Raw genomic sequence first — 23,913 nt, 5'->3', positions numbered from 1 at the left:
GGAAACAGCGGCCATCACTTTCCATGGAAACAAGAAACTTTGTTAATGAAGGCAGGTGACGTAACGATGAACGCAGGCGAAGTAGGCACGGCACCAGCGGCGCTCCACTCCGTCGAAACAGAGGGCATTGGGGAGAAAGTAGGCAGGTTAGCGTATGGCTCAGCGTGATACACGCATATTCAAAAGCTGCCATTCACCTCCAGGCCGTCCACATTTCAAGAACGGACGAAATACGTTGGGGACGACAACCAGCACAAGCGGATAATAAGCATACTCTTCAGTTACCATAGTGAGATGAGCCCTGTGGCCCAACTCTAAGATACCAGGACCGCTCCGGCCTCGCCATTCACTCATAGCAAAAGTCAGCGGACATTGGGGAGAAAGTAGGCAGGTTAGCGTATGGCTCAGCGTGATACACGCATATTCAAAAGCTGCTATTCACCTCCAGGCCGTCCACATTTCAAGAACGGACGAAATACGTTGGGAACGACAACCAGCACAAGCGGATAATAAGCATACTGTTCGGTTACCATAGTGAGATGGGTGCTGGGGCCCAACTCTAAGATACCAGGACTGCTCCGGCCTCGCCAATCACTCATAGCAAAAGTCAGCACGGGAAAAGAAGGTGCTGTAATAAATTCATTGCACGAAAGCAGCGCTTGTAGTATCCTCGAGAAAGCACAGCTACCGTAGTATCTGTTCCTAGAAGGTCTGTAGAAGAATTATTTAACTTATATATTGCAGGCACCGACTTGCTTTAAGGCGTTTTTGAAGCTTCAAATAAATGTTTCAGAGAGCCTCGAAAGTCAGGGAGACGGAATTATAAAGGTGCCTGTATTTTTTATTGCACTCATTTGCGTGCCAGTATATGAGCACCACCTGTTTTTCTGCATCACACAATTTCAACAAAAGTCGATATTTTAGGCACCACAACCCTAATTCGATTATGAGGCAGGCCGCAGTGAGGGACTGTGTATTTCAACACATGGCATTCCTGAACGAGCACCTAAAGCACGGTCGGTCGTCTGGGCCGAACTTTGATCCTGGGGTCTCGGGCTTAGCAGCATAACGCGCTAGCCAGTGTGCCACCATGGCGGGTCTTTTTCTGTATCAATAAACTAGGAAAGAATCAACTAGAAAAGAAGAAGAGAAAAAGAAAAGAAACGCAACAACAAACATTTAATTGCGACGGAGGTCCAGCATTCATTATATATATATATATATATATATATATATATATATGTGTGTGTGTGTGTGTGTGTGTGTGTGTGTGTGTGTGTGTGTGTGTGTGTGTGTGTGTGTGTGTGTCGGAAGCATTATTCAGGTTTTATATTTTCAGAATATTTCGGCACTAGTTTGTGACGCTTCGCGATAATTTTTTTGTTTTAAACCACTTTCCGGGTTTTACATGCCAAACTACAATCTGATTACGAGGTGCTCGGTTCTAGGGGACAAACGTCCGTGGTGTCACACTTATTAGTATTGGTCTTCTGTGCCAGAATCTAGGCAGCTTTAGCAGAGCGTTTCGCTTACGCTCGACTCCGCACACTTTTCACGTGCACCGATCGCTGCATAGAATGCAATGATTTCACTCAACTAAGAAGTGCGTCTCTCTGAGTCGCCAGAGACGGGCTCACAGCTGTGCTGTAAATCGATAAACAAAGTAACTAGACGCATCCTGACGCTCTAGACGCAGCCTGACGCTCCACTTTATCGGCTTCCCTGCGGAACGTAGGCAGCGTTCAACGTTTCGCCGCCTCTATGAAGGCTCTCCGCACTCATCAGTGTTCTCAGTAGCGTTCTGCTTGGTGGCTTCGTACAAATTCTTATGATAATGCGGTCTGAGTAAAGTGGACTGTAAGTGTTCTGCTAAAACTGCCTCTTATCTGTTCGAAACCAGCCGTTGGCCAAATCTTTTCATTGCTGTATTCAAAAATTCCCACTTGTTGCAGTATTACACGAATGCGCGTTGCTTTAGCCACTACGAATTGCAATAAACATGGCCTGATTCAGCAAGTGCATAAGTGTATAACAGCTGTGTCTTACCAGTACTCACAGATGGGGCAGAAACCTGGAGGCTTACGAAAAGGGTTCTACTCAAATTGAGGACGACGCAACGAGCTATGGAAAGAAGGATGAGTGTAACGTTAAGGTATAAGAAACGAGCAGATTGGGGGAGGGAACAAACGCGACTTAATGACATCTTAGTTGAAATCAAGAAAATGAAATGGGCATGGGAAGGACATGTAATGAGGAGGGAACATAACCGATGGTCATTAAGGGTTACAGACTGGATTATAAGGGAAGGGAAGCGTACCAGTGGACGGCAGAAAGTTAGGTGGGCGGATGAGATTAAGAAGTTTGCAGGGACAACATGGCAACAATTAGTACATGACCGGGGTAGTTGGAGAACTATGGGAGGTGCCTTTGCCCTGCAGTGGGCGTAACCAGGCTGATGATAATCATAATTCAGAAAAACGGTTCGTGTGGCCTGCGCGGACACACGCGATCCAAGAGAACTGAACGACCTCAAAGAGCGTTGGTTATAAGTACGGTATCTTGTTTGCGCTGTCGCTTTGCGTCAATCTCGCGTTCCCGCAGTGCCGCGTCTAGGTGCTGTTAAGATCGGCCAGTGGGGGAAGTGACCCTCTAGCCTCTCCTTCCAGCCTCTCCACTGTGGCCAATCGCTTCGTGAAGCTAGCCACGGGTCTCGTCGCAGAGACCTCCGGAGACAAGACGAGACACTTTTGGCTTCGTGGACGATTCACTGCGGATGTCCCCGACGATTGCAGCAAGAAACTCTTTGAAAAGGCGTTTTACCCTGTTCCCTCACGGCCAATATTAGCCGTCAAGATTGTTTGAGAGACGCTCCAGCTAATCGCTGAGTCATCCCACGAACCAAGACGCGCTAACTTGAGTCAACGCAGTCCCAGCCTGCGAAACTCACCTCCTTCCTGTATGTTCAGTGAGCAAAGGTGCTGGAGTGGTTGTGCGCACTCTAGCCCTGAACGCGGATCCTTCGGCGACTTTGAGCGCTCTGATTGGACGTGGGTGTGACAACAGATTTCCCTGGCCTAGTTATCTTTGGAGGCCAGAGGGGGTTTAAGCGGACTTCTTCGCCTCCTCAGGTGTGCTTCAATTCAGTTATGCTGGACTGTTGAGATGTAACGTTATCTACTCCTCGTGTAGACATTGTAAATGAACCGAGTACTCCTGTTTCTCCGTGAAAACATGTTCCTCCCTTCAACAACGTCCTTGGCGTGCAAGAGTCGGACGACGAAATGGACGAACCAGCCCTTTTAACATGCCGCAGCACGCCGCAGCGCATTGTTCCTGCGTCTGAACCACGCAGGCGTCTTCGTGCCTATGGGGTCCGCCTTGCTCCAGTGGAGATTAGCGTTTTACTGGCGCTGTTCGGTGTTGTGATAACATGCGGGAGCATGTTGGCGTGATGTGAAAGCCGCGGTGCTTTTTCGCAGAAACATCAAAAACCGTGTGTTGATGGAGGGGCTGTGCAGAAACATTCCACGGGCAGACACTGCCATGCATATTACGTGTGCGAAAACAATGCATCAAACCTGTAGGATCGGCAGAGGCTGTGTTACAATTTGTTCCAGCATGCAAAACTACTCATCGCTTGTTCTTAGAAAACATCTTCTATGCACCAGGTGGATGGATGGAATAACTTTAATGAAAGGTCCTGCGAGCTACTGGGCGCAATGTCCCATAGAGCGGGCTACTCCCACGTTGGGACCGGGAGTTGTAACTCCCTGGCAGCATCGTGGGCTCGCTGGACAGCCCAGAGCTGCTCCGTCAGGTCCGTGCTGCGTAATGCTTCTTGTGGCCTGGCGGAGTTTGATCCTTCCTTGCGTGGGTCCGACCACACGGCCAGAGCAAGTGATGTACGTCTAGTGTGCTACGGCAATTTTCGCATTATGTTTTGTATAGGTCAGGCATGTAGTGATGTAGTGTGTTTTGCGTGGGGTACGTGTTTGTTTGAAGCATTCTGAACGTGAGGGCTTGAGGCCTGGTGAGCATATTGTGAGGTGTGCTGTACATTCTGCGGTGTAGATAGAAGTGCTTTGTGATCTCGTTGTATGTGGAGGGAGGGTCCCGATTCTTGCTGGGATGGTCACGACCAGAATAGGTGGCGTCGCGGGGGGTTAGGTCTCGCGCGCTCCTGTGAGCCATCTCATTGAGACTGCGAGGAGCGTCCTCGATCTCTCCGAGGTGTGCCGGGAACCAGCACATGGTGTGATGCTGCAGCGGTGTGGATCTATTGAATATTTGTAGTGCTTGGCTTGCAACTGCTCCTTTCTGAAAGGCTTTGACGGCCAAGCGTGAATCGCTGTAGACGTGGGTGGTGGTCGGGTCTTTGAGCGCGAGTGCGATGGCGACCTGTTCTGCTATCTCGGACTTGTGGGTCTTGACTGTGAGAGCGTTTGTGACTTGACCTTGCCTATTGATCGTGCTGGCAACAGAGGCCTTCCTGGTCGGGTACTGTGCCGCGTCTTCGAAACAGGCTAGGATCTTCTTATTGCGTATTTCGCGCAGGATGAACGATCCGTGTGCCAGCCTTCTGGGTTCATGGTGCGCGGGGTTCAAGTTCCGCGGGAGTGGGCGAACCGTGTAGGAGTTGCGTATGTCCGTCAGAAGGCTTTGATATAGATTCTCCATTACTGCTGTGCGATGACCTAGTTTGGCTAGGATTTCTCTACCCGGTTTGGTTCCAGAGAGTCTGGTCTATTGATCCCGTTGTTGAGCTTCGGCGACTTCTTCAAGTGTATTTTGTACCCCCAGTTGCAGCAGGAGCTCTGTCTCGGTGTTCTTGGGGATTCCAAGCGCTAGTTTGACTAGCTTACTCAGTTGTACATTGAGTTTGTCCTTCTCCGCTACCTTCCATCTGTACATGGCCGCCTCGTAGGTGAAGTGGCATAGCGCAAAGCCGTGTGTTAGCTTGAGGAGATTTTCTTGCTTAAGGCGTGTTGTCTGTTTGCTACGCGTCGTATGAGATTCAAGGCATTATTCGACTTTGTCACGATCTTCTCCACTGTCGCGGCGCTTGAGCCGCTGCTCTTAATGAGCATCCCAAGGACTCTGATTTTCCTAACGTGTGGAATGGTTCCTCCGTCTTTTGTTCTGAGGTAATGGAGTGTGTGCCTCTGATTTCTTTCTTTGGCTTGGGACCGCTTCTAGATGGTTTGTAGACGAGGAGCTCCGACTTCGCAGACGAACATCGCAGGCCAGTAGGAGCGAGGTATTCTTCGATTGCGTCGATCGCTTGCTGCAGAGCGCTTTCAATTGATCCCAGGCTACCTCCGGGGACCCAGAGCTTTACGCCATCTGCGTTAATCGTGTATTTGACGTTCTCAATTTCATCCAGTTTCTTGTCTAGGCCGACAAGCGCAAGGTTAAAAAGCGTCGGAGAGATGAAAGAACCTTGCGGGGTGCCCTTGCCGCCGAGTTTGTATTTCTGGGACTTGATTTCCCCTAGACTGAGGGTGGCTGTTCTGTCGCTCAGGAACGATTTTGTATAAGCTTAGAGTCTCGTGCCGGGTTCGAGGTTGGAGATCGTGTCGAGTATGTAGTCATGTGACGAATTATCGAATGCCTTTTCGAGGTCTAGCCCTAGGATTACTCTGCCTCAATGATCTCACGCTTCATGGCGTCTTGGGTGAATAGCCCGGGTCTAAAGCCGACCATTGCTGCGGGGTAGATATTTTTTCTTCGAGGTGTTTCGAGAGCCTGTTTAGGACCGCATGCTCGGCTACCTTGCCGACGAGAGACGTCAGCGAGATAGGCCTCAGGTTATTAATGTTGGGCGCCTTGCCAGGCTTTGGAATGAGCGCGATGAGGGCCGTTTTCCAGTCTTCGGGTAGTGCTCCGTTCCTCCAGATTGTGTTGATTTCCTCTGTGAGAGTTTCGATTGAGGTTTCGTCGAGGTTTCTAAATGCCATGTTAGTTACACCGTCCGGCCCCGGCGCTGACTTGCTGCTGATGTTCCGAAGCTCGTGCGTATCTCTTCGGTTGAGAAGTCCCGATCTAGCTCTGGGTTGGCTTTGCCGCGATATGCTTCGGCGGTCGTGCATCTAGCATTTTTGGCCAGCGGGAGGTACTTGTCGGCGAGTTGCGTGCCATAATCTGCAATCAGCCGGTTGAGGGAAGAAATTCGTTTCCTCAGCCAACGACTGCGTTTGCAACACGAACCTAATGATATATTTGGCCACGTGGCGTTTGAATTATGATATGCAGAGGAAATCGTACAGTAATATGAGTATTGGTCTCTAGGAAACGTATTAGAAATAATGAAACCAATTTTCTTGTGTGTGATTACCGACGGTGACGAAAAAGAAAACTGCGTAGAGGGTTCACATTGTCCCGTGGTAGTAACGGTGAAGAAAGCAGCAAAACTGTGAATGGCGAACATAGTGTTTTATTGGGTGAACCTGTGCCCTCAAAAACCGGCTACACTCATAGCACAAGGACAGCGGCGAACACATTCGGCGATTGTAGAAACCAGGTCTTCCGGCCAAGGGCGTCGGCTTTTATACACGACTCATCGAAGGCAACAGAGTAATCGCTGATGCCCGTGCGTCTTCGAGAAAGGTCTACACAATTCGCGTCGCACATGCAATCAGATTACACGAGCTTCGGTGACAACAGACAGCAGGTCGAGCCATTGATAACACTCGAGAAACTTCCGATGCACTCGGGCGACCCCCGCGCTGAACGATAACATTTGTTACGGGGTGACCCCGTAACCCGGGGTGACCCCGGGGTGACCCCTGGCGCACCCTTGTGTCATGTGGTGTCTTCACGAAAAATGTCTTCATGCTTCTGTAGCAACTCGGTCAAACTGCCTTCCTCCATTGTCTGGTGAATGCCGTGAAGCTCGATTCCCAGCGTGTCAAACCAGTTCCGTCCCAACAAGCTGCATTCAGTGCCCTCGACAACGAGAAGTGGTAGCTTGCAAGCTGTGTTCTTGTGACGAAGCATTACTGTTGCCGTTCCGACAACCTGCAGTTGCTGACCTGACCAGGTGCGCAGATGTATGTCGTCCTGCCTCAGAGAGGGTAGGTTTGCATGCCATACGGTTTGAAATGTGTCTCTGCTAACCATCGTACACGCTGCACCGGAGTCGACCTCAAAAGTCACAGGTTTGCCATGCACTGTAAGCGTCAGAGTAAACTTCGGGGTGCTGAATCCGTCTGCCACTGCACAGAGGTCATGCAACGTTGAAACCTCATGTTTGGTTTCGTTAGTTACTTCCGCAGTCCGTGAAGTTTCTAAGGAGATGCTACGCTGGTATGTCTTTTTCTCAGCCTTCTTCCTGGAAATACAAGCCTTGGCAATGTGCCCTTGTTTCCGGCAGTAATTGCAAATAGTTGTGCTGAACTTACACGTCTTGGGACTGCGCGAACCGTCGCAACACCAGCAGCGTTGCGCTTGGTGAGAATGCGTCTTGGACATCGAAGCGCTGTCGCGGGCGCGCGTAGCCGCCTTGTTGACTTCCGCATGATCCGCTTTTATCTGTCGTTGCTGCTGGACGGCGCTTTCCGCTCGAATAGCGAAATCATAAGCCTTGCAAAAGGTCAGATCCTTCTCTGCGAACAGTCGCTGTTGAAGATTATGGTCGCGGAGACCACACACGAAGCGATCGCGCAACGTCACATCTAATGGCAGAAGCGTTGGATTGCAGCCCGTAGCTCCCTGCTGTGCTGGTGATGCCGTTCCCTCAGCTGGCATCGCCGTAGCTGTTCCTGCCGTCGGCAGCGTGCCGAAATTGCAGCTCGTAGCCAACTTGCGTAGAGCGGCCACGTAGTCGTTTACCGATTCACCTGGAAGCTGATCTCGCCTTTGGAACATCGCACGACTGTAGACTTCGGACGGTCGAGGGTCGTAGTGTGTCTGATGTGCGGCTACGATCTCGGCATAGCTCACTTGGTCGGGCGTCATCGGTTGAAGCAGCGCACAAACCACGTCGTAGATTTGAGCATCGCACAGTGTAAGCAAGTGTGCTCGTTGCTTGACAGGGTGAGTCACATCGTTGGCCTCGAAGAAAAATTGTAGTCGACAGAACCACGATGCCCAGTTGGAGCCAGTAAACTCCTCCAAACGTGCAGAAAAATCATGCTGGCGCTCGGCCATGACTCGCTGGGTGCTCCACGATGCCCTCTGGGCTGCCCCGCCACAGGTGATCCGCCTCGTCGCCAATATTATGTACTGGGAATTACTTTATTCCGCCCATAGTACACATAAAGAACGTAGCCTTGTCGTGGTGATGGCGACCACACTACATCACTTGGCGCGAACACACTGGTCCCGTGATTGTCCCACACCAGGGGTTGCCAGGGATGTGGCTCCACCCATCGGCGCAGTGGCGAATGTTCACACATAGTTCCGGACACTCCCACTACGCAGCTGCACCCGTCCGCATGCGAGTACCGAAACCCGAACTAATCACGGACACAACAGCATAATCAGCGTGTGCACGTCATATGATATGGGGAGCGATCGCGGTTTTCGTGACGTCGCGCGATAGACAGGTGAAGTGGGGGTGGTCCAAAAAGTTTTTGGCCAATCGCTAGGGCCGATTGCAGAAATAGAACAGAAAAGTTTGGAATAGTTTTACGTTATAGCGCCCCTGGTTGTCTTATGCGGCTCGGCATCTAACCTTAATAATAATAATCATGTAGGGTACATCATCTTGAAATACTTCAAAACACGAACTTGCGGGCCTACAGCATAGTGGCACTAGAATGGTGATTGCGTAAGAAAATATTCATTCTACGACTTCACCTCGCCCGAAAGCGAAGTGATAATTGGGAGAGTTAGTGATCGAAACAACGCGATTATGTCCATAGAAAAGTATGACTATCTCGGTTTGTTTCTTTTTTCTTGAGGAGGGGTGCAGGGCAATGGTATAACGTGCCGAGATAGCGGGCCACAGGGAGCAAGAACTTTGCCACTCTGCTTGTTTCTGTAATAAACTTAAGGAGCAAGTCGAGTTTGTAGACAAGGATGACGTGACTGAACCTCCCGAGAAAACGCGGGAGTCATTACAAACGGCCTAGATTATTTTCTTTTCTTTTATAATACTGCAGGCCAGCAAGGCCAAAAACGAGTGCATGACTACAAAGAGAATCAAGGTTCATGTGCGAGAAAACACGCCAAATAGTATGAGCATCTCCATTCGCCAAAACAACGCAATAACAACGACAGAATGAGGTACCGAGCACAATAAGACATATACTAATGCGAAGAATACATGGTTCCGGTATATGTAGTATATGTAGACAAAATATATTGGAAATACATAAAAACACTGCACACGTCGCAGAAACAGTTCCAGAACACAGTCTATAAAAAACAACAGAAAGAACAACAGACTGAAAACATGCGGTGCACTGGACATTACACTTGCTGGCTATTTCAACAATAACTTTGCAAAATCTTTCCTCATGTTAATGGTAGTGAAAATAGTCTAAGAAAGAGCCTTCCACTGGCAAAAAATCTGGATAAAAGTGCCGTTTGTTCTCGCAAAAATTGGTTGCAAAGCATGTTCCTGTGTATGTCGGGCATATCGTGCGCTAAAAGGTTTTACACTTAAGTACTGGTGTTGTGTTTGCCTGTAAAAATAATACAGAGGTTCACTAGGCGGTTAAGCTACAGTTGGAATGTTACTGTCAGCCATTATAGCATCCTAGGGGAATGGCATCTTTTGTATTTCCCCCCAAAAGAATGTGAACTGGCTTGTGCTGTGTCATCACCAAATAGCGTGTATCCTTATTAATGCGTGGATCCCAAATTACCGAGGCGTACTGTATCTAAGGTGTGATCTAAGTTAAAGTAAAGATAATCGCGTAAGATTCAATGGCGTCTGTCTGAGTGTGTTCCTTAAGAATAATGGCATCACAAATGCCGAAAAACAAACTTCTATAATATGTATTTACCAGAATAGGCTAGATTGAGAATAGCACCTAAACATTCATCGTTGATTACTTGAGTTTTCATAATTATTCATTTTACAGCAAAAAACAGAAGGCTGCTTTTTGGGTGTAATAATCAAAAAGACGGTTTTGTCCCCATTAACTCCAAAGTCCCATTCTCTACATCACCGTTAATTTGCTAGCAGAGAACGTTGCAATATCTCCGAGACTCATCATGCAACACTTGTATATAGTACACTGATCTTCAAATAGTTTAATGGATTCTCTGTTTGCGCTGCGGTTCAATGAATTACATAAATTGGAAACAACAATGGGGCAAGAACACTTCCATGGGCTGCTTCTGAGGTAACAGGAATCATGTCGGAATAGTAGCCGGCAGTTTGAATAAATTGATATTTATAATCTAATTTCAGCCGTCACGCCGTTTATGTGCCGTAGTTCCTTAGTTTCTATAGTCTAAAGCAGCAGTTTGCGGTATCGAATCCCGCCCGCGGCGGCCGCATTTACATGCGGGCAAAAATACCCGCGTACTTAGCTTTACGTGCGTGGTAAAGAACCCCTGGTTGTCCGAATTATTCTGGAGTTCCCAACTACGGCATGCCTCATAATCAAATTGTGGTTTTGGCACGTAAAATCCCATGATTAAGTATTTTACTGTCAACCCGACGTGGCTTAAGGTGGACTGAAACACGGCAAACCAACGTTTGATCGTACCACGGGTATCAAAATGAAGCCGCTGCAGTCAGCAATCCAATTCGACACTTTACAAGAACCTCGCAATGCGAAAGTAGGGTGCGCTGACGCGATGGGTGTTAAGGTGCCATAGTAACGGAAATGAAGGCACAGCAAAACGGCAGATTACAGCAGGGCAAAAAAATATATGTCAAATAATTATAATATGTAGCAGTATGCATATATTAAGTTATGTATACGAAATATATAATATAATATTGCGCTGCACATATCGCCGCGAAGCTCGCGACAGGGAACGCGTAACAGGCTGTCGGATGGCTACTATTTCTACATCGGTCCCACCGCAAGGCACCAAATTCGGGATATTCATGATTGTTCTTTGAGAAGCATGGACCCTTTCGGTGACGTTTGCGTCCTTTTTCTTTTAGAATGGCTTTCTTTTCTTGCGTTTGCGTATTAACAGTTGTTAAAATACATAAAAATATAAATCCGGTTAAGCGAAGTAGTTGCATGTTAAGAAAACCTTTCACTTAAAATGATTCTCTTTTAAACATCCCTTTTAAGCACCACTCTTAAACTCACTTGAACATCACTCTTTTCTCTGCGTTAATGCGTTTGCTTCTAATATTCAGTCGAAGTGAACCAGCGCTGTTTGCAAGCTCCGTAAATTATTTATGAATTTTTGCAAATGTGTTCCTTCAATTTAACAAGCAGATCTGTGTATTATTTACTTTTTTATTCATTTATTCACATTACCTTACATGCCCATTGAAGGGCATTGAGTAAAGTCTGCAACAGTAATTACATGAGAGAAAAAAAGCAAAGTGCAACATCGCTAGACAATGATAACATGCAACGAGTTCAGCTTATCATGGGATGTTTCTCGATTGGAGATGGATTCAATGTTATCCGGCAGTTCAAATATGCAATAGCTCCAGGTAGTGGCGATGAGTTAAATGCCTGCGTTCGACCCTGAATGGGCATGAAACTAAGTGCTTAATGGAAGCGTCGAGATTTGCGTACACAGCATGAAACGGCAAACAGCGAAGGTTATTACTAAATATGTACCTGTGAAACAGACATAAAAGAGCAATGACGCGGCGATCTTCTAATTGCTGAAAGGCAAGTAGGTTTCAAAGACTTCGAACAGCTTAAGGTAACGTTAAGTAACACAGTATTGTGCCTTCCTCGTTTGAATTAATCGCACATTCTTATTGTGCCCACAGTTCATCAGCGCCTTCAATATAACCTATATTCTATAAGTAGTTTTGATGAGGTACAATTAATAATTATGACAATGTTCATAGTGCAAATTATGGGACACCTATTGCGGGACCACCTTTAGCGTCTGCGTGCCGCGGCGTAAGTGGGCGTTACGTAGGAATTAGAAAAATCTTTGGGACATTTTTCCAGAAACAGGAACAAAACCTTCGGCATCAATTCTAAAACAACGCTCCTTTCACTTTCTAATTATAGGTGATGCGTTGAATAAAGTTCTTGCGCTGCCATAATTCCGAAGTTAACAAAAGACACGCCTGCCTCGTTGCCAAGCAAAGCGAAAGGCACAGCACGCACCCGTCGAAGCAGCGCGTTCTCCCGCCATCGAACTCACCCGTGAGTGCCTTTCCTTTCATGTTTCCTGGCGTCTGCAGTGCGTCGCGTTCCCGTGCCGGCGGGCAAACTGCCGCCCTGTCGCGGTCATCGGCCGCCTCTCTCTCAGCTTCTCCTCTCACCCGCGCGTATGCGTGTGAATTCTCTTCCGCTCTACATTCACTCTCTCCCTCTTAAAGATAACAGCTGGCGGGCCGCCGACTAACCGCGTCCCAAGGTGGCAGAGCTTCCGTCGACACCCACCAGAGCGCCGACTTGCCGCAACAACCGCCATCTGGGGCGCGTGAAGACAACTGTTTACAAATAAATGAGCCGGACGCCCCATCTACAAGTGGCGCGCTAACGTCAAGACCTGACAGTGATTGCCATGAATGTCGGAATTCCTTTGGGGTCCTGCATTTTGGCGACCATCACGCGTGCAGATTATTTTTTGCTCTGAACTTGCGTGCTCGCCTCAGATGACGCTCCAGTGTATCCCCAAACTACAGGAATGACCTGTGCGTTAAGAACATAATTTGAATGGGGTTGACTACAAATCCTTCTTAGGTTTCCTAAGAACAGGACAAAATGGGATGGGAAAGAATTGCAGCGCTAGTGAGTACAATGTCAAGAGTGACTTCTTTCTTATTACCAGCCGCGGTTGCTTAGTGGCTATGGTGTTCGGCTGCTAAGCGCGAGGTCGCGGGATTGAATTTTTTAACGGCGCCCACATTTCGATGGGGATGAAATGCGAAAACACCCGGGTACTTATATTTAGGTGCACGCACGTTAAAGAACCCCACCTGGTCAAAATTTCCGGAGTTGCCCACTACGGCGTGCCTCGTAATCAGAATGTGGTTTTGGCACGTAAAACCCCAAACAACTTCTTTCTTATTCGCCATAAAATATACAACCAAAATATGTGATAACGGAAATATGTTTCAATACGTGAAAGGTATACGGCCAAGACACGGTCATTGCTATTTCCTTTATAGCAATATAGGCGAAACTTTATCAGAGATTCCTTCAAGCACTCAGGATTCTGTGCGACACAATACGTCCATATGCAGCAGTTATCGAAGACAGGGCCGAAGCATATCGTCATTTAGATAGATTTCAACCTACCAAGTTAGCAGCCAGTAGGAGCTCAGAGACTGTGTTACGGAGAGTGAAAGAACATAGCTCGATGTTTCATCGCGTAGCGCGCCGCATTTATAATGACCGAGAGATGCAGCGCGTCGGATGCAATAGCTTGAATATGCACGATAGCGACCGCGACGTACTAACACCTTTTGCTAAAAAATATCATGTGCTAGCTCATTCGAAACTTGAAGTGAAGCGCACGACACGGCTTGAACACACAGGCAAGGAAATTAAAAAAAAGAACTGAAGAAACCGCCGCGCTTAAGTCTGAAATGAACAATATCTTTCCGCACGACGTCTTAACTGTAATGAAGCTTGCACACGTAGGGTATCGCTTGCACCAGAAGAACTGGCCAATACGGAAAACCAAGAATCAACTAATGCATTGCAAATTAGAAACAACATTGAACATTCGCTCCTTCAATACGCTGAAATTACCAGAAAGAGAATCGTTACATTATTTGGCATCATTGTGAATAATTTTTTTTTGTTTCACAGTTTTTCTCGTTTCAGTATTTGCCGAATGTGCGTAAGCTCAATTACCACACATCGCGACACAAGTTGTTTAAGTGTAGCATTACATGGTTATTAATGGAAAAGCCTTAAATGGCTGACGAGGCCGAAGATGCGCCGTTGTCGGCGTGACCACATGATGACCCAAAAAGGCCACGAACTCTCGACTTTGGCAGAAAGTGAACCCTCGCCCTGTCGTTTTATTTAAAGCGAGGTTAATTGAGCCCCGGTTAGTTAAGGTATAGCTAATGAAACTCACGCCCTATGGTGTAAATAAGGGCTACGAATCGTCGACCTCTGGTGGGAGTCGAAGCAACGACCTTTCGTGTTAAGGCGAAGTTAATTAAATCACAGTTAGTTAGGATGGATTTATTTAAAGAAGTCGTACCCACCACCTTAGGTGGTCGGTGATCACATGAATATTTGTGTTCTTGGTATACATTAAGATGAAGTTAATTAAGGTACCGCTAATTGATTTATAGTTCATTAAGGCACTAGGGCTCCCTACCTTTGGTGGAAGTCGAACCCTCCACCTTTCGTGTGCGTCGAACCCACGACCTTTGGTGTTCATTCAGGCGAAGGTTAACTGAGAGGACTGAAAGAGCCTAGGCATTGCGCGATGGTGGCAATGCTTTGGCATTCATCCAGTTAGGGATAACTGTCTCAGGAATAGTTTTTGATGCGTCTTCATTTGAACGAGCCCTTTGGCACATTGCCTTTTAAGGCAAAAGTGTCGCGTTGTGAGCTGCAGAAAATCGGAACACTCGTGCCACTGATCGCACGGTCATCGTCGTCTTCTTCCAAATGGCTGTCACATCGATGCAGCCAATCTTGCCAAACAAAGGCACAGTTAAATAATATAGAGGTAATTAAATCACTCGAACCTGCGACCTTTGGTGTGCGTCGAAACCATGAAATTCGGTGTTAATTAGGGTGAAGTTGGTTGAGGCATGGTTAATTAAGGTAGCTTTAGTTAAGGCACTCGAACGCACGGCCGTTACGGGGAAAAATAAGTAATAAGAAATAGCGCATTCGAAGGAGAATGTCAGGTAATTTAATGGATGTCTCTTGAGCGCGAAGGCTTTCGCCTTCATCCTCTTTGGCGTATGCTAAAGGCACTGTTTCTTTAATCGACTCGCAGCATTTTCGCCTTCCTGTACAACTGATAATTTTGTGAGCGCTTTTAGCGCACTTCACCGTTTTCATCTATATAATCGTCATCATCTCAGGTCTTGGCCTTTTTGTCGGGTGCTATCTGCATCCTCGCTTAATAAAAGCGCTGTGTTGATTCTTTACTATTAAGTTCTGGAGGTTTTCCTCCATCCTTGCACCGTTCCAGCTTCCCGTTCTCCCTGGAGCTGCCCTTAGGTTGCCGGGTGCGCTCGCATATATGCGAGGCACGCTAAGCTCTCAGTTGTATAAATGTCGATTCGACGAATATTTTAGAATAATGAACTTTTTGAAAATCCCCGCCTGTTTTGCTATGCATTAAATGTAAAAATCTTTCAGTTGAACGACTTTCTGAACAGCGAACATTTCAGTTGAGTGAGCTTGATCAGTCGACCCGGGCTTACTTTGAAAATCAGATCAACGAAGTTTTGCGCTCTGCAGCGCGGAGTAGCCGACGCCCACCGTCCCCACATTGCCCCTCCAGCCGCGGTTATGTGCAGTGTGACAGCGAATTGGTTACCAGAGCTGAAATATCGGATATGGAAGTTGTTTCGAGCGTTGGTGCCTAAGAATAAGGAGGCGACAAGGGAAGGTGCGACGGTAGAGGTAGGTTCAAATACTGTTATTCTGATCGAGGCTGCAGGATTGCTTGGAAGGTCCCGAGACTTCGTGTATGAGCAACATGCTATGCCATAGGAAGTGCACAAATACTTAGATTCTCTGGACAGCTTTGTTACTTTTTTCGGTTTAAGAGCACCATTGAAAATGAAAATTAGATTTCTCTTTTTTTTAAATGAGCTAGTCGGCAGTGTAACTGCTACGCACTTCGTATATATCGATGTACATACCTCAATAAATTCCATTTCGCACAACTGACTCAATGTCTCTTGTGCCCTATAAAATTCTATATCCTCGTGAATATTCAATTTATTGCATTTTCAGTTAAATGAACTAGTTCCTTGGTTCGGTTGAAGTTCACTGAATTAAGCTCACTGTATTGGAGTACAGCGGCTCTGCTTCTATTAACACTACAGCTGCAGGAGCCCCAAAACGCACCAGTTTGGTCAGTCAATAATGGTTACCATGATCCCCAGATGTTCGCTAGACTTTGTAGTGATGACATTCAGGACTGCATCAACAACTACAACAGAGTCAATGTTGTTAACAAATGGGACAACCATCAGAAGTTAATAAACGTCACATTCTTCTTCATATACGTCACGGAAACCTGGTTCCTCAACCACAAAGCGGAAATCGCCTATTTGGCCGCATTTACGCAGAAGATCACACATACCGTCTGCCCATCTGCTTCCCGGTCTGATGCAGCGAAAAGGAAGCTCGCCAACCATTTGCCACACGACGGTGAGTCATACACTGCGTACATTGAAGACGTTTTTCGGCGCTTTTCTAACGCACCAGTAGCAACATGACGGCACGAGAATACATACGACAGATTTTGAAGGGAATCAGCCCTGTCACATTTAACGCTGTGGTGTTTCAAAACAGCACTTGGGATACTGGCATCCCCGCTACATGTGAGCGGTTGGACGAGCTTCGCTGCCTTCAGATGCTGGATACGTGTGTACGACATTACGCATTTTCCCGGTGAGGCTCATGCACATGATCTACGGGCTTTCCAATGTAATGCATGTTCACTGACCTGGAGAGGCAAAGCAGCAGGGTGGGTCAAAACATTGATCTGCATAAAACTAAAGTATTGTTTAACAGTCTCGGAAGAGAACAGCAGTTTACGATGGGTAGTGAGGTATTGAAAGTGGTAAGGGAATACATCTACTTAGGGCAGGTAGTGACCGCGGATCTAAATCATGAGACTCAAATAATCAGAAGAATAAGAATGGGCTGGGGTGCGTTTGGCAGGCATTCTTAGATCTTGTACAGCAGGTTGCCATTATCCCTCAAGAGAAAAGTGTACAACAGCTGTGTCTTACCAGTACTCACGTACGGGGAAGAAACATGGAGTCTTACGAAAAGGCTTCTACCTAAATTGAGGAAGACGCAACGAGCTATGAAAAGAAGATTGATGGGTGTAAGGTTAAGGTGTAAGAAAAAAGCAGATTGTGTGAGGGAAGAAACGCGAGTTATTGGCATCTTAGTTGAAATCAATAAAAAGAAATCGACATGGGCCGGACAAGCAATGAGGAGGGAATATAACTGATGATCACTGAGTGTTACGGACTGGCTTCCAAGGGAAGCGTAGCAGGGGGTGGCAGAAAATTAGGTGGGTGGATGTGATTAAGAAGTTTGCAGGGACAACAAGGCCACAATTAGCACACGAGCGAGGAAGTTGGAGAAGTAAGGTAGAGAGAGGCCTTTGCCCTGCAGTGGGCGTAGCCATGCAGCGAACAATGATGATGATGATGACTATAGTGATGGTATAAGCGGAAAATTAGTTTACGCAACTAAATACAGTCAGTGTTTGAACCATCCTTCAAAAGCAGTGTTGACGCGTCTTCTGATTTGTTTTTATACTTGCATGGAACATTTGTAACATAGGAATGTACTATGGACCAATAAATTAAACGGGCCACGGCTAAGGTGGCCAGAGCGGCTGCGGGTCCACACCGGGGTGCTGCTATCTCGCTCCTCACGCTGACGACGAGACTGCCCCGAGTGACGCCAGGCTTCGCCCTCACTCTCACGTGGCGCCTTGTCACGGTTGATAAAAATTTGTAGCACGCCATTTAGTTGCTCTGGATGGATGGATGGAAAAACTTTATTTGCGTTAGAACGCACGTGCGGACGATTCCGTGCTAGATGGCCATCAGCTCATGGCTGACGGCGACCTGGGTGGCCCACTCCACGGCCCTGGTCTGGACGACCGGGTCTGAGCTGGCCAACACGGCCTCCCACTGATCGAGAGAAGGATCACGCATAATATCCGCCGGTGGCGGCGCTATGCTACAGCTCCATAATATGTGGTCATAGGTGGCCAGTTCCTGGCACCATTTGCATTCCGGCTGAACGTCCGGGTAGATTTTGTTTAACACGTATATGTTATAGAAAGATCTCGTCTGCAATCTTGGCCAGACGTTTTCCTGCGCCTTCCCCAATTGCTTGTCCGGTGAAGTGTAAATTCTCCGCTCAAGTTTGTAATGGTTAGTAATGTCGTGAAAGGACACCAGCCCATCTCTCGTGGACCTCCCTAGAACGTCCAGCTCACGTGCTCGGCTGACGAAACCTCGAGCATTCATGTGAGCCGCCTCGTTCCCAGGGTTCCCAGAGTGTGCCGGTACCCAGACAATTTCCACCTCCGTAGTCCGTCGCCCCATGGCCCGATTTAGTAATCCTGCCGCTGTGACAGAGACTCTGCCCCTCGCCAAATTTCGGATGGCTGTTTTAGAGTCGCTGAAAATCAGGTCAGCTTCAGTATTACCTATAGCTAGCGCTATCGCCGCCTCCTCTGTAGTTTCTGAGGAGCGGGTTTTTACTGATCCAGGGGTGACTAAGCGTCCCCGCCCATCCACCACCGCAACTTCAAATGCGTCCTTGTTCTTATACTCGGCGACATCTACGTTGCTCTGGTGCTGGCGGTAGCGACGAAGGGGACGTACATTGCGGTTAGTCTAGCGCAGTAGCGAATGGCAGCCGGACATCAAAGCGCGGCACTGAGAAGGAACGGAGAGTGATTCTGATTGTTTTTTTGTCTATACTAGCCTTATCTTTCATACTACTGCATGTTGCCTGCGTCTGCAGCAGCTAGATTTTAGGCAACATCGCGCAAGTAGCCGCAACGGCGGCTACGGTGACGGGCGCTCTTTCATGCCGGCGTGATAAGTTACAGGCACCAAGACATACTGCGGGCACGGTTTTTTCTGTTGAGAATACTTTGCCATCATTGTATCCAGCAGTGGGTTTTATATTTGTATCAGGGACGATTCTGAAAACTCTTTTAATCAGCTACAACAACGTGTAGGCCATTATGAAAATTTACAAAGATACGACGAGGAAGAGATAATTGGGAAGATGAATCGGAATAACTAGTCAGTCATGAAAGTCTATTCACGGAAGCATTCCATGGCTTCAAGGGGTCCTCAGTACGGTGGAAAGTTGCGGTCGACTGCGGTGACTTGGCTTACTCGTCTTTGCATTGAGAGCGCCACCGCTGCATTGTCGGGCGTCCTTGCAGCGATTCCCAATCTCTAACTTATCGTTCCGAAGTGAAAAAGCGCGCGCCACCGTAGCCACCCTTGCCGCTACTTGCGCAATGTTGCCTAAAATTCAGCAGCTGTAGACGCCGGCGACATGCAGTAATGTGAAAGATAAGGTGTGGATAGGCAAAAAAAAAATCAGAACGGGTCTCCGTTCCTTCTCAGGCCGCGGTTTGATGCCCTGCGGCCACCCGCCAATGTACGACAGCGCCATGGGCTTGACTACTGGCAATGCACGGTCCCCTTCGTCGCCGCGAAGCCGCTCCGGCCACCTAAGCCGTGGTCAGTTTAGTTTTTGTCCGACAGTACATCGTGTACGTTTGGCCAGCGCTATTAATATGTCAAGTTGACGCTCAAGATCACATATCGCGTATATTTACTTTACAGTTAGGGCGGCATATGGGCAGAATTTCCGTGGCAATCCTCACTCTCAGAATAGGTTAAATGCGGACGTACTGAATCAGAACGTTAACCCCTGCCTAGTAGTACTCAGAAGGAAACACAAAAATTCGAGAGATACCTGATGCAGATTGCCAGCAAATCAAAACAATTGGTTCTTTTTACAGCAATCCTTAATGGTTCTCACGTCGACATTTATTCACAATCGAGCACGGCTGCTCAGGCTCGATCACAATGGAGAGGGCACCGTGTGGCACCCGTGTTACCTAACATTGAAGATGGCACAAGGGGTCCTGGGACGTAAAACTATTCCAATATATTTTTATTCCAATCTCATGGCGTCAAATTTGCGTAACCGCTGACGTAAGCATCGGGCGGTGAACCGCAAGGTTATCTGAACAGACCAATCACATTCTCTCGTCGTTTATAGGAGGTCACTTTTGCAAGCTTCCAAAATGAAACACATTGCCTACACTGAACGGTTTGTCTTATCTAATTGGTTGACAAGAGTCGAGGAGCATGCTCAAGTGGGGAGGGATTCGGTGGGGCCGAGCCAGTGAACTGAAAATAGATAACCGCATGAAGAGCGTGGTGCCGGCGTCTGCAATTGCTCCGCTTTGCCTTGCTTAGCTTGAGTTGGCTGGTGTAACATCACGGCGGCATGCAACACAAGGCTAAGGGTGCCGCTAAAACCAATGCTCAGCAAAGAAGAGTTGGCAGAGCAAGGTCATAAGCATGCCGGAAGTGCTCGATAACAATACTCGGCTACGCAAAATGTTTTATTGTACGCAAATCAAGCCGTGCCCTCCGGCAGGTGCGAGTAGCCAGTGCCTGAGTGATCGGCGGAAGCCATTTTTTATTCCTTTCAGTACTGGGCAGCTTGCTGCTATTCAGAATGACATTCAGTTTTGTTCGGCATATTAATGCATCTTAAACGCGCACACGTCACATTCACGCGGCGTGTTTTTGCGGTTTTTGACGTCTTGTGATAGACAGGTGAAATGGGTTCAGCCTCGAACCTTCTGTCCAATTGCAGAGGGTTAATGGTGAAAAGGCGTCGAATCTGAAATAACTGTTTCTTTTGTTTGGTCCAATCATGCATAATCAGTGTGTACGCGCCATATCATATGGGAAGCTATCGCGGTTTTCGTGACATCGCGTGACAGACAGGCGAAGTGGGGGTGGTTCAAAAAGTTTTTGACCAATCGTGGCGGTCTGATTGCAGAACTGGAATAGAAAAGATAGGAATAACTTTATGTTATAGCGCCCAAGGTTACGACAGCAAGCACGCTACACCATCCTTTCATTGTAATGTAGTGGCATACGCATCGAGAAAGCTTTATGAGGTGTTCACACTCAAGATTCGCGCACCATACTTTGATGCAATACTTCGTCGAATATGGTTGACATAGCATTGCACGGTGTCGAGATAGAGTACAAAAGGATACAACATCACTTTATTTTATAATGCCTTGCACACTGCACAATAAAGTGCCAACATAATGCTAACGTCAGTAAGCCAGCGGCCACATACAGACAACAAAAGAGCTTCTAGTGGCGTCAATGCTGCTGATAATATACCTACTCGTCTCAGTTGTAGACGGTACGTCATCAACACAACAAATGCAACAACCCTTTAACAAAGACTCGCAATGTCGCTTTGTCAATTCCCATGCCGAAGCAAGAACGTCATTAGATGACGTGCCAACACAACATAATTGAGCCCATCACCCTCCATCGCAGTGCATATCGCACGCGCGACGTGTACCAAGAACGAGAAAGTGACACTAAAATCACTTACCTGTGTAACAATCAGTGCCGATTCTTTCTTATTGAGTGTAAATTCACAGACGCGACAGGAATACAACCTTCGCTCAGTGCCATTTGGAGCCGCTGCCGCTCCACCGTTCCTACTGTTGTGCCGGAGAAATGCGACCTGGCGTGTAGGCTCGACGAAAGGGGTTAAGCAGCGCCACACGCTCAAACCTATCCTGCTTTCTTGTACGTTTATTCACCTGGGAATAATTTACAAACAGCATTATCTATGGTAATAATATGTAACTGGCGGTGAGGGTAGATAGTGTCTTTTCTTTATATTCTTTGTTTGTTGATTTTTGCTCTTCACATGCTCCACATGAAAGTACGGATGGCTCTCCGTACTTAAAAAGCAAGGCTCACGTCATTTTTCTTTTCGTAGAATATCGCCATTTTTCATCAAACAGAACGGTCAACAAAAGTTTTACACAATTTTTGCCCGAGAATTACGGTAATTTCTTGCAGCGTAGGTTTTTTCTGCATCTTAAGCACTGAAACGACGTGTTGGCGCACCTTGCAAGTGCCCGTTTCAAACCAAGTGCACGAAAAGGCTGATTTGTAAACAAAAACATTAAAGAACTCGGTCAGCTCATTATCAACGTCAGAATTGAGGCAGACCCAGACAAGATTGCTGCCGCAGTCAAGTTTCCCCGACCGAGCCATAGGATGTCAACAAGAGCCGACAGTCGGCGAAAACTGGCAAAGACCTCACGCTAGTGTAAGTGCTATTCGTTTGCTGACAAGCGCATCAGAAAAAAATGAATGTGAAATGAAGTCAACAGACAAGGTTATATCTTTTATTGCTCCCCGTGAAAATTAAAAACGAAAGCTTCGCAGATAAATAAACGTTGTTCTTGCATTTCCTAAGCACAAGCCAGTGACGCACGAGATGTGTGCGCGAGCATTCGCGATGCACCAGACACGCTACCGAAGCGAGCGTGGCCGCCTGAGCAGTGAGTGTGCTCCTGTTCGGCGACCCGCCTGTCTTCTTTTCCGTATGCAGCCCGCTTTCTTGCGCTACCGGCGTATTTTTGCATTCCTTGTGTACTTTCACGCGGCATCCCTGCATTATTGTACTAGGGCAAGGTGATAAATTTTGTTTGACAGGCTGCGCTGAATTTCAGGCAATTGAGGCTTAGTGCATGGCCCCGAGCGTTCTGACACAATTAGTGAAAAACATTTCGACGGTAGTGGCTGGTTAGCTTGGCTTGTGCTGAACCGAACTAGGACATCTTGGTGACGCTTTCTAGGGGCCCCAACAATATCACAAATTAGTGTGTTACTTTTGTGGGCACTGTAGCCGCACCCAGCGTTGTAACGCATTTGGCGAAAAGCAGCTCCGCCGTGGCTACGCTGTTAGCTTCGCGTATACTGAATCTTACGGGGCCAGGTTTGTAGCGCTTTCTGTGCCCCTACACCTGCAACATGTGCATTTTCTCGCTACTCACCACTGCTGAAACACGACGTGCGATCGACAACAGGGATAACGGGAGTCTGTTGCATGTGCAGACAGAAGGCGCAAAAGAGAACGCCGAGGAGCTCAACGACCAGGAACTCGCAAAATGACTTGTGAACAGGCGATAACAGGCTTTTTGCACCCCCGCGTTTGGGTTGAGTGCAAGTAGAAGGCGATCTACGAGTCTCTAGCAAGGTATGGCTGTAAGCCTGCCTTGTGGGCACCGGTGTTTGTGACGTACCATCGCGTCAGATGAGGTCAAGTTGTGTCGGAAACGTGCAGTTGCTCGTGTATTTGTGCTCCTAAAGTGCAGGAAATAAGGTCCGCGAATGGGGAAATGCTCCGAAATCTGATGTTTCCTTCATATGTTTTGTAAGGTATCGTGTGTGATGAGTTGATTTAGCTTGTAATTTCGCCTATCCACCACTTTCGCACGTTTCGCTTCTACACGCAGCTCTTATTTAAGGTCTAGATACCAGAATTGTACATGCTTGTACGTAACTATTTTTATCTTATGCCGTCTGTTGGAGTTTTGTACTAGGTAAACGCACCAAAAGCACGGAAAAAGCCTTTATACTGAGCAAAATGAACATTTGGTCCTTTCACAAGGCGTCTTGCATATACTTTATTAAATTGCACTTTTAAAAGTGATGAGATTTGATGGAGGCTAGTAAGCTCGCTTGCAGTAACATTTCTTTTACTAAATGAAAAAGACTGTTCCTCGCCAAGACCGCGCGTGGCTGAATCGTAGAACGAAAGGAAATGGCGCGCTGATGAGCACAGCCAACGTAAAGTGTAAAAGCCAACGTTCAAAAGGCGCGCACCCAAAACCGAGACGGAAGTGTGGTTCAGGTTTTTATGCCAGCAGCTTCGTGCACTGCAGTCGATGCGGCTGCTGGGCTCTATGGGAATGTCCGACAGCGACAGATCGCTTTCGCTTTTTCCTCGATGTCGTCATTCAGCGTCATCGCAAGCACTTGGACACACAAACGCTACTGGCTGATTTCCTGATCGC

The 23,913-nt window shown here is 47.4% G+C and overlaps 1 protein-coding gene across 2 annotated transcripts in view; it reads right to left on the bottom strand.

Annotated features, from left to right (window-relative positions):
• LOC142584793 (N-acetyltaurine hydrolase) overlaps nucleotides 1–21,723 on the bottom strand; it is a 52,531-nt gene extending 30,808 nt beyond the window's left edge. The window contains exon 1 of one of the 2 annotated variants that reach the window (XM_075695061.1): nucleotides 21,429–21,723. Coding sequence is in view for 1 of the 2 variants with exons in the window: in XM_075695060.1 (XP_075551175.1) it covers nucleotides 12,256–12,277 (22 nt within the window). In the remaining variant the exon portion in view is untranslated. Of the gene's footprint in view, nucleotides 1–12,255; nucleotides 12,451–21,428 lie in introns of those variants that run through there. The other variant, XM_075695060.1, reaches the window with a different exon arrangement.
• Between the last annotated feature and the right edge of the window lie 2,190 nt (nucleotides 21,724–23,913).

Source organism: Dermacentor variabilis, chromosome 6, assembly GCF_050947875.1.
Source record: "Dermacentor variabilis isolate Ectoservices chromosome 6, ASM5094787v1, whole genome shotgun sequence".
Taxonomy (NCBI): domain Eukaryota; kingdom Metazoa; phylum Arthropoda; class Arachnida; order Ixodida; family Ixodidae; genus Dermacentor; species Dermacentor variabilis.
This window is presented reverse-complemented; position numbering and strand designations above follow the sequence as displayed.